Here is an 11,606-nt window from a genome sequence, read left to right as displayed (position 1 = left end):
CGGATAGCACTCGGACCATTGTTATTAGATTGATCAGTGCTGATCAGTGTTTTTTTTCTCATGCTGATTTGGCATGATAAAAAAATTGCCGAATGCTGCGATTTGCAGCCCAAATCAGATGTCTCACCTATTCAAGTCAATGTGTGCTTGGAAATCGTTAGGGTGCATTCGGATAACATTGACGATCAGTTCAATTTCCACGCACTCACACGGAGAAAATAGAGAAACTACGATTCTTTCATCCATGAGAAATGGATCCGTAGGATAGGAGTTTTACTATCATTAATAAAGGTATTTTCCCACCTGCATCCAATTATTTATTTAGCAAGTTAAATGGTTGATGGTTATATAGAAGTGCCCTTAGATATTGTAATTATCTATATAGATATAAGCAATTATTGGCCTAAAACTTTGAAATCTCTATACTCTGGGTATATATATGGATAGATTGGACTTTTTAGCTATTTATTGCTTATTGAATGGGTTTTAAGCCTAAACACCAGTGGCAAATGGCGACAGAGCATACACACAGTCACAATGGCACTCTCATTAAAGTAAATTATTGGTTTTAGTCATCATTGGAGACAAGTAAATATATTAGAGTGGAATTGAATTCTGCTTGAATATTACAAAGATCCACCTTTGCTAAAATACTTATTTTTTGTAACTCATTTCCCCCTCTATACAGCAAGATGCATTTGCACAGAACACAGAACACAGGAAGCAGGGAAATTCCATACTTGCACTATTTGTTTTTCAAGACCAAAAACTAAAGCTAATCCACAGCTAAAATGTTGAAATACATTTATTTCACAAAATTCAGACACTGAACTTAATTAATCTTTGGTTAAAAATGTTATTTTCTTTCTTTAGTCTGTTAAAGCAAAATAAAAAAAAACAAAACAAAAAGGTAACACTGCACAGCCTGGTGACAAGGCTTTCTAGAAGCTACCGTAAATCAACCAAAATAGAGATGACATGAAATATAAGCTAGACACATATGGAAATAAATAAGCTGCAAGCAAAATCATGTTTTTATGATATAGGGTATATATATCTTTTGGTGAATGAAGCTTGTAGTGTTTTATCAAGTTTATACACTGAGGCTCTGCTCACAATAGCATCATTGCTCTTATCCCTAATGGAGCTACGATTGTTATTCTGGAGAAATATGGATGAGGTCCATCAGGTTACTAATGGGTATATAATGCAAATATGACCAGAGCCTTACAATTATAGTATTTCTTACTTTTTCCTTTTTTTCCCATTCTCACCATAAATTACCATCTAAAACCTAAAAATTTAAGGATTAAATAAAAACAAAGAATTTTAAAATTTTTTCAATATGGTCAAATATGGTTAAAATTTTCATTTTATCAATGAAACACCTTTTACCTCTGTGTTATAATATCTGGATCAGAGTAGCTTGGCATGTTTTATATATATATATATATATATATATATATATATATATATATATAGTTAGTAAAGTATCATTTGCATACATTCATTCACCTTACATGCAAAATGGGATAATATATTAGCTATGTACATTTTTTTCAGAATAATAAATTAATTCAATATGCATAAGAATTGTGCATTTCTCTTGAAAACTGCAAGCTTTTACCAAAAAAGACATTTAGTTATAAATAGTTTAAATACTTTAAATACATATTTCATACCAAGAATATAAAAATAGCATTTTTTTTCTGATAAATAAATTAAGAGGTTTCATTAAAATGACAACTATCGTGCAACAACTAACACCATCTACCAATTCTATTTGGTTGATTGTCTAGGAGATGACATGCAGCGAAAATTGTCCCTATGTCGTCTCTGAACTGACAAATAGACAGCAGGAGTCATGGTTACCTGAAGCAAGCATTGACAGTGCTATTGTTTGCAAATGACAGTCAGGCACTCAGGAAAGAGCGTTTGCTTTGTGATACAATAACTCCCTATGACATTTGTGGTCATGTGTTCTTTTGTATATGATTCCCAGCTGTTTTGACCCTTAGGTTCTTCGGTCTTTAACAAAAGTCTGGCTTATAGACCCACAGCTTACATAAGTAACAAAACACACCCACCACAATCGTAGATACATATGGTGAGCCACTGTGCTTATTTTTTTTAATAAATTCTCAAACATTTTTCAAAATATTTCTTTGCAGTCTCATGCATAAATTATTACCACTTTGATGCTTCTGTTATACGTTGATTATTAGTTATCACTATACATTTATGGCTTTGTCATCTTTATACTCTATCGTACTTGTAACAACGTCACTTGGGTAATCCTCCGTAGACTGTCCTTGTGACATTACAGTTGTCCCTTCTACATCCCAAGAACCTGGCAAGTTTTCAAGGCTTAGTGAACTAATTGCTCCTTGGCTGAATCCTTCTTCAGATCTACTGGGCAGCACCAGCTGCAGAGAAGTGTCAGAAGACGAACAAACAGATGGAGAAAGAGTTGCAGATATAGACTGCAAAGGAGTTAATGTCGTATCAGAAGGAGGCGAGGTGCACTTTAAATATGGCAAATGCTCTGCCTGAATTATTTGATAATGTGAAGGAGAATATCCAAGGCTTGAAGTATAATAATATTCGCCTTCTAATGTATTGTCTATGTTTGAGACATTTCTTTGGGGGCTGCTTCCTACACTTGCAGAATCCAAATTCCATAGGTCAGATACAACTGTACCTTGGCATAGTTGTGTTGGGGTTCCAATCAAAGTTTCATCTTGTGTTTGCATGCACTGTTGACTTGTCGTCCATGTCATACGAGTCTGCATCTGATCCATTGGGGAACCTATTGTAGTTCCCATTGCTTCCAGCACTGTGCCATATGTTGAATAGTATCCAACAGGTCGTTGAACTGCTAGGAGGTTTTCTAAAATATTCATGACAATCTTCATATCTTTGCTCAACTGAGAAACTTCAAGGGTTAATGTACTTACCTAGAAAAGAACAAAACATTACACAAAATGATATGGAAATAAAATAAGTACATTTTGCAGTAAATACCATTATTTCTTATAGCCTGAAAGTATGATTATATCTTAGTATATATACATCCTTTACTTATTGCTATTCCTAAGTCATTATGTCAAGAAGGACCCCATAACCTTTCCATGAAAATATTAGGAAAAACTGCTCAATCGGAATCGACTTCACAATAAAAAAAATTATATGCTCATGTAGCTCTTTCAAAGACAAGTTCAGTATTACTTTTACCTGGCTAGTCTGTTCCTCTATTACTGAGAAACCAGTATTTAAATAGATATGCAAATGAGGCTGTAGATCTGAAGCTTCTGTCACTCCAGATTCATTTCCTGCCCAACACCAACTCCTACTGCTTGAATGATGGCTACATTGTCTGAAGTCACAAATCATATAGGCTATGAGTCAAGCAGGAAGAGGTGATGCTTGGTGGGCAAAAAAGATGGAGAGACAAAGGTTTCAGAATTATATTTTCATTTACTTATCAATTCAAATTCTGATTTCTCAGTAGGGGAGGAACTGAATGGCCATGAAAACGTATTGCTGAACTTGTTTTGAAAGAGCTAGATGCAAATAAACTGTAAATAATATGGGTGGCAGGAGGTGAAATTCTGCTGACAGATTCCATTTAAAGATACATAGCACAATGTAAATTCCACTGTTTGCCATGCCATAATACACAATATGACTAGTCAGCAAATTACATTGACGTTTAACTCATTCCCCTTGCAGACACTTTTAACTTTCCCCATTTGAAAATGAGGCTTTGTCACTTTGTTTAGTATTAACCTTAGAATGTTACATCCAATGCCAGTGTTTTTATGTGTACCACTGTACTTTAGTGATACATTTACATTGATATGCTTTTCCTTTATTTATGGAATTATCTGAAATATGCAAACATTTTGATAAATTAGCAATCTTTAAACTTTTAATATTTACATCTTTTATACTTAATGCTTCCTGGAGAAGTCCATTTTCGGCGTTTAGTATTGGATGCCAATTGTCCAGTACGAACTTTTAAGATCGGGTTCGCTCATTTCTAATTATAATCTCCCCTATCCCTGACAAATTACCAGATTTTTCAAAATGCACCCTTTGAAGTATTCAAAACCAAATTCAGGAAGTTTACCAACCCTTCAGGTGCTTCTCAGGATTTAATGCAAAGTAAAATGAAAAAATATATATTTTTTTTGCCAGTAACAGGATGTTTTAAGCTCACATTTTCAATTTTTACAAGCAGTAACAGGAGAAAAGGCACTCTACAATTTTGTGCCCAATTTCTCCTGAGGGAGTATTTTATGTTCATTAAAAATTATTTAATGGAAGTCATTTTTTAAAAGAGTAAATAAATGTATACGTGGTTTTCTTTATATTTTGTAGGCTTTTTAAATACCTGTAAATCAGTCAGGGATCTGGATCCTGAGACTCCCCCACTGGTAACCCAAAAGATGCCTGAAAAATGAAAATGTGCCTGAGGAGTGTGCAACTTGGATCCATACGCCTCTGTTGGATCCATACACCTCTCTATGCGCTCACACTCAGGCAGGAGCTGTTCGTTCCAGCCTCTTAAACTGCACATTTCTCATCCGTGTTTTGAGCAATCTTTAGAGATCTCAAAACGAGATCCCACCAATCTACAAGCCTAAAAAATATAAAAAAAATCGCTTATAACCTAAGTTACTCTTTAATTTTCACAAGATGTCATGAGTGAAAGCAGCCTTCAATTTGTTACGCAAGTTCTCCCAAGTTTAACAATACTCTATGTGCAAGAGAGAAAGATCAAGTCCTTCTTGTGGAGATGAGGAGGACAAGCTTTAGTGATGCAATCCAGAAAACTAACATTTCATTCTACTTTAGACCTTCATCATACTGTAAAATAATAGATGGAGATAAAAATAAGTGGATACAAGTGTTCATGACTCATCTTAAAATCAATTTATAAATACAAAATAACAAAGCTATCTATACATCTATCTTCTATCTATACAGTATGTTTATGTATTGGGTTCCTTTGTTGCTACTACTACTCCAATAGAAATAGAGCAATTTGTAAAGAATGATGTTGCATTGTAATGACAGCATATCCTCATTACAAACGTAAACTCAGCTATCAGACTCCAAGGTAATGTGACAGGTACATTATTTACTGACATTCAAAGTTACAACTACCACCAATTAGTCTGAATAATACAAAGGGTAAGTTATCTGATTTCTGATGCACATTTGACTGTAGGATGAAAATGAGGACATGTAAGACCATTTTTACAGGCATTAACATTGTGACACTGATTTTTCTAATAATATGATTACATGGCTATTTTTATCTTAAATCCTTTGCGATCAGTTTGCAGAACAGCTTATTTTTCTGTGCATCCACTATATTGTAAGTAATGTACAGCAGGACTTTAGTAGAGTTAACAGTATAACCGTGTTATCTATAACTAAAGTGATCTGTATAAACTGCATCTAGTCCTAATCTACAAACTTTGACAAACATGAGTAAATAACCAGAATGTTGTTCGACTTTTTCCTGAGATCAATAGTGTAAACACAAGGATATTGTGAAAGCACTACTGGTGATTATGCTTGGTAGAGTTATTCCTTCTAATTACAGGGTATTTGTCCTGCCCTAAGTGCTATTTGCATGCAGATATAGGGTTAATCTGCAGGTTAATAGCATTACAATGCTGTCTTGCTGAAAGTGCTATTACTGGGAGAAAATGAACTTTATTCCTTCTAGGAGCTTCCATCTTCTCCACCATGATGGAAGATCAGCTCTCCACCCTCCTTTCAAGATCACACCTCACCACTTGCATGCTTGACTCGCACCCATCACACCTCATCCCTAACCTTGCCACAGTCCTCATCCCTACTCTAAAACACCTCTTCAACCTCTCACTTACAAATGGTGTGCTTCCCTCATCCTTCAAACATGCCTCGATCACACCCATCCTCAAAAAGACCTCCCTTGACCCATCCTCTGTGTCTAGCTATCGCCCGATATCTCTCCTACCATATGCCTCAAAACTACTGGAACAGCATGTCCATCTTGAACTGTCCTTCCACCTCTTCTCCTGCTCCCACTTTGACTGCTTACAATCAGGCTTCCGGCTGCATCACTCAACTGAAACTGCCCTAACTAAAGTCAACAATTACCTACTAATCACCAAGAGCAAGCAACACTACTCTGTCCTCCTTCTCCTGGACCTGTCTTCTGCCTTCGACACTGTGGACCAGATTCTCTCATCTCTGGGCATCACAGGCTTGGCCCTATCCTGGATCTCATCATATTTAACAAACCGAACATTTAGTGTGTCCCTCTCCCACACCACCTCCTCACCTCGCCCCCCTCTCTGTTGGTGTTCTTCAAGGCTCAGTTCTAGGACCCCTACTCTTCTCCATCTATACCTTCAGCCTGGGACAGCTCATAGAATCCCACGGTCTCCAGTATCATCTCTATGCCAACGACACGCAGAGCTACCTATCTGGACCTGACCTCACCTCCTTACTGACCAAAATCCTACAATGTCTGTCCACTATTTCAGCTTTCTTCTCTGCTCGCTTTCTAAAACTGAACATGGACAAAACAGAATTCATAATCTTTCCCCCATCTTATTCCACCCCTCCACCAAACTAATCCATCAATGTCAATGGCTGCTCACTCTCCCCAGTCCTGCATGCTCGGTGCCTCGGGGTGATCGACACTGCCCTATCTTTCAAGCCACATATCCAAACCCTAGCCTCCTCCTGCCATCTCAAACTCAAAAACATTTCTCGGATCCGTGCATTCCTTGACTATGACACCACAAAAACACTAGTGCATGCCCTTATCATCTCCTACCTCGACTACTGCAACCTCCTACTCTCTGGCCTCCCCTCTAGCACTCTGGCACCACTCCAATCCATCCTACATTCTGCTGCCCGACAAATCCACCTGTCTTCCCATTATTCCCCAGCCTCTCCCCTATGCCGAGCCCTTCATTCGCTTCCTATCATCCAGGGAATCCAGTTCAAAACCCTAACTATCACATACAAAACCATCCACAACCTGTCTCCTTCCTACATCTGTGACATGGTCTCCTGCTACTTACCCACACGCAACCTTAGATCATCTCAAGATCTCCTTCTCTACTCTCCTCTTATCTCTTCCTCCCACAACCGCATACAAGACTTCTCCCGTGCTTCCCCCATACTCTGGAATTCTCTACCTCAACACATCAGACACTCGCCTACCATGGAAACCTTCAAAAAGAACCTGAAGACCCACCTCTTCCGACAAGCCTATAACCTGCAGTGATCCTCAGCCTACTGAACCACCACATGACCAGCTCTACCCTCTCTTAGTGTATCCTCATCCCTTGTAGACTGTGAGCCCTTGCGGGCAGGGACCTCTCACCTCCTGTACTTATGTGTGTCTTGTATCGCTCATGTTTATTGTACTTGTTCATATTTGCCTTTTTTCACATGTAAAGCGCCATGGAATAAATGGCGCTATAAAATTGTATAATAATAATCTAGGAGCTGCTCGCTTTCACTCATAAAAGCGTGCATGATGCATCTACAGATTCTACAGTAATTGCTCACAGCTAGCTATTTTACACCAGCAGCACTTCCTTTTTTTAATCTCTTTTTAGTTTGTTTGAATTTGATAGTTTTTGAGACTTTTTATGATGACATTATTGCTCATTTTATCATATGTGATTGACCCTCTTATGCTTTTGATATGTATGTGTGACATTTTAAAGTTTAATACAAACGCAGTGAGCAGCGTTTTAAGAAAAAATCCAGAATGACTGTTTCTTCTGTTTATTCCACCAACCAAAAAGTGTACCACTGAAAATCTACATCTTCCCATGCAAACAAGAAGCACTCTTCCCCAAAAAATTTTGTTTTCAAACTGTACCAAAAATTTTTTTTTTTTCAAACTGTAAAGTCAAAGTGTCCAGAAGTCATCAAACTTAAATAAAACTATGCAAATTTGGTATCACTGTAATTGTCCTGACCTGAAGGAAGAAGTAATATCTTAAAATTGAATGTAAAAATCAGAATTCCTGATTTATCTCTCCTTAAAAAGAGTTCATAGCAGGTTACAAATTATATGTATTTTAAAATGAAAATATTATGACTCCTGGAATGAAACATTAAAGAAACAAAAGAAGGCTTTGTCCTAAATGCTTAAAATAGGCCAGTCCCCCTGAGGGGACTGCAGTTCTGCCAGAGGTAAATTCATCAGCTATAAGCCATAAATATTTTTGTTATTTATTATACAGTTAGGTCCATATATATTTGGACAGAGACAACATTTTTCTAATTTTGGTTCTAGACATTACCACAATGAATTTTAAACAAAACAATTCAGATGCAGTTGAAGTTCAGATTTTCAGCTTTCATTTGAGGGTATCCACATTAAAATTGGATGAAGGGTTTAGGAGTTTCAGCTCCTTAATATGTGCCACCCTGTTTTAAAAGGGACCAAAAGTAATTGGACAGATTAAATAATTGTAAATAAAATGTTCATTTCTAGTACTTGGTTGAAAACCCTTTGTTGGCCATGACTGCCTGAAGTCTTGAACTCATGGACATCACCAGACGCTGTGTTTCCTCCTTTTTGATGCTCTGCCAGACCTTCACTGCAGTGGTTTTCAGTTGCTGTTTGTTTGTGGGCCTTTCTGTCTGAAGTTTAGTCTTTAACAAGTGAAATGCATGCTCAATTGGGTTGAGATCAGGTGACTGACTTGGCCATTCAAGAATATTCCACTTCTTTGCTTTAATAAGCTCCTGGGTGGCTTTAGCTTTATGTTTTGGGTCATTGTCCATCTGTAGTATGAAACGACGACCAATCAGTTTGGCTGCATTTGGCTGGATCTGAGCACTCAGTATGGCTCTAAATACCTCAGAATTCATTCGGCTGTTTCTGTCCTGTGTCACATCATCAATAAACACTAGTGACCCAGTGCCACTGGCAGCCATGCATGCCCAAGCCATCACACTGCCTCTGCCGTGTTTTACAGATGATGTGGTATGCTTTGGATCATGAGCTGTACCACGCCTTTGCCATACTTTTCTCTTTCCATCATTCTGGTAGAGGTTGATCTTGGTTTCATCTGTCCAAAGAATGTCCTTCCAGAACTGTGCTGGCTTTTTTAGATGTTTTTTAGCAAAGTCCAGTCTAGCCTTTTGATTCTTGATGATTATGAGTGGCTTGCACCGTGCAGTGAACCCTCTGTATTTACTTTCATGCAGTCTTCACTTTATGGTAGATTTGAATATTGATATGCCTACCTCCTGGAGAGTGTTGTTCACTTGGTTGACTGTTGTGAAGGGGTTTCTCTTCACCATGGAGACTATTCTGTGATCATCCACCACTGTTGTCTTATGTGGGCGTCCAGGTCTTTTTGCATTGATGAGTTCACCAGTGCCTTCTTTCTTTCTCAGGATGTACCAAACTGTAGATTTTGCCACTCCTAATGTTGTAGCAATTTCTCGGATGTTTTTTTTCTGTTTTTGCAGCTTAAGGATGGCTTGTTTCACCCGCATGGAGAGCTCCTTTGAACGCATGTTTCCTTCACAGCAAAACCTTCCAAATGCAAGCACCACACCTCAAATCAACTCAAGGCCTTTTATCTGCTTAATTGAGAATGACATAATGAAGGGATTGCCCACACCTGTCCATGAAATAGCCTTGGAGTCAATTGTCCAATTACTTTTGGTCCCTTTAAAAACAGGGTGGCACATGTTAAGGAGCTGAAACTCCTAAACCCTTCATCCAATTTTAATGTGGGTACCCTCAAATAAAAGCTGAATGTCTGAACTTCAACTGCATCTGAATTGTTTTGTTTAAAATTCATTGTGGTAATGTCTAGAACCAAAATTAGAAAAATGTTGTCTCTGTCCAAATATATATGGACCTAACTGTATGTTGTCAGCCCTGCACCCACAAATCTGTGCAATATGCCATTTGCCTTCAGTCCTACATCAACATTAATAGAATGCTCAATAGGCACAAAAAAGATGGCCACACTTGACAACTCTCCCTTTACCATAATAGTCCCTGGCCCATAGGTTATGGCAAAATATACTTTGGCACTTGAAGATTATTAAGCTAGAATTTTATTTTACATACCGTAATTTACAGATGTTTGTATGTACTGTTGAAAATATGTTCATTTTTTATTCATACTGCAGATGAGTTCACTGAAAACCTCAATGATTTTCATTCACGAGACAATTATTTTCATTGATGTGAGTAATGCAAGTCAGTTGCTTCAGATTAGTTCTAATGGATTAAACTCTTCAAATTCTGGTTTCATGCACTTTATTTAATGAATCAGATGTACAGTATTGTGACTAATGTGCCTAATGCACCATTCATCTGAAGCAAATACTATAAACAAGTTTTTAGAAGGACAGTGCATAACAAATGCATTTTATTCCTCAACAATTGGCATACACCTCTGGAATCCTCCACTGCATACTAAAATAGATAGGTGAACTGTAAAAGTGCCTCTAGCAAATCATCTGGGGTATCTAAAAAGCAAACTTCCGACAAAAGCTTTTTTTGTTTAGTTGACCGGTTGGTCATTTGAATTAGATCACTCATGTTAGCTATCTGTCCACTCAAAAAGGCTACAATGGAAGGCAAAGAACAGTTTCGGCACTAGTCACTCTAGTTAACAGATCCCAAGGGCATGCTGGAATTCTCCCTTTTACATCTGTTCAGAAATTTGGTCTTCTCTGCATGGCCCCTGGATTTTGTCCATGGAGTAGATGCTTATTGGCAGAGTAAGTTGAGTGAGGAAGTGTAAACAAAGCGAGTTAGAGCCAGAGCAACAAGAACATTAACAAAATAGTAACCAGCAAAATAATTTCATGGTTAATATGATTGCAAAAAGAAACATATCCATCAAATTCAATTGGGATGGGAAATTATTAAGGGGATGGGTATAGGTACTGCAATAATGCATGATCCAGTCCAACCCAAAAGAGATAATCTTTCCCTCCTATGTCAATATTTTCCTACAAATTGTCGATCCACTGAACCACGCATTGAGAAAAGAATGTCAGAATCATAGCCAGTAGTTAGCTGGATGCAAGTTCAGGAAGTCTGGCAGAGATTTAAGGCAGAGAGAATAGTCCAAGGGTCAAATGCAGAGGTGCATCCAGATGTTAATTAACAAGAGTAAATATGGAACTAAGCTGGGTCAGAAAACTTGAATTAATACTATAATAAGAGCAGCAAGGTACCAATAATAACTGGCTAAGGCCAAAAGTCAAAGTGTAATTTAAATAGGGAGCATTGTGCCATGATTGAATGCTGGACCCTTTCTGTACTTAGCCTGCTGATCAGTCCCAGTGATTGGATGAAGGACTCAGACTGACAGTCAAAACCAAAGAAGATAATCAAGCTCACCACTTGCAGTTTCACACTTATGGAGCAGGTTCCAAGGTACATGAAGCAAAGATTAATATTGTGTGTTCACAAAAAAAGAGAATACAGGCATCTTTTTGATGCATTTTGAGTGGCAAGCGCTCTTTGTCAAGATACCATCCAAGTGAACTTACAAGATTTAAAATCTGAGCATGTGCACACGCCAATTTCCTGA

The 11,606-nt window shown here is 37.7% G+C and overlaps 1 protein-coding gene across 1 annotated transcript in view; it reads right to left on the bottom strand.

Moving 5' to 3' along the window:
* Window positions 1-1,799: 1,799 nt before the first annotated feature.
* Window positions 1,800-11,606, bottom strand: part of KCNH8 (potassium voltage-gated channel subfamily H member 8) — a 534,349-nt gene continuing 524,542 nt past the window's right edge. Inside the window, 1 exon segment of the mRNA XM_073568115.1 lies at window positions 1,800-2,957. Within this exon segment, the coding sequence (XP_073424216.1) occupies window positions 2,232-2,957 (726 nt within the window). The 3' untranslated portion in view covers window positions 1,800-2,231.

Source organism: Dendrobates tinctorius, unplaced genomic scaffold, assembly GCF_039654945.1.
Source record: "Dendrobates tinctorius isolate UK_male_01 unplaced genomic scaffold, ASM3965494v1 ptg000005l, whole genome shotgun sequence".
Classification (NCBI taxonomy): Eukaryota; Metazoa; Chordata; class Amphibia; order Anura; family Dendrobatidae; genus Dendrobates; species Dendrobates tinctorius.
Note: the sequence above shows the minus strand (reverse complement) of the source record. Positions and strands in the feature narration are given on the sequence as shown.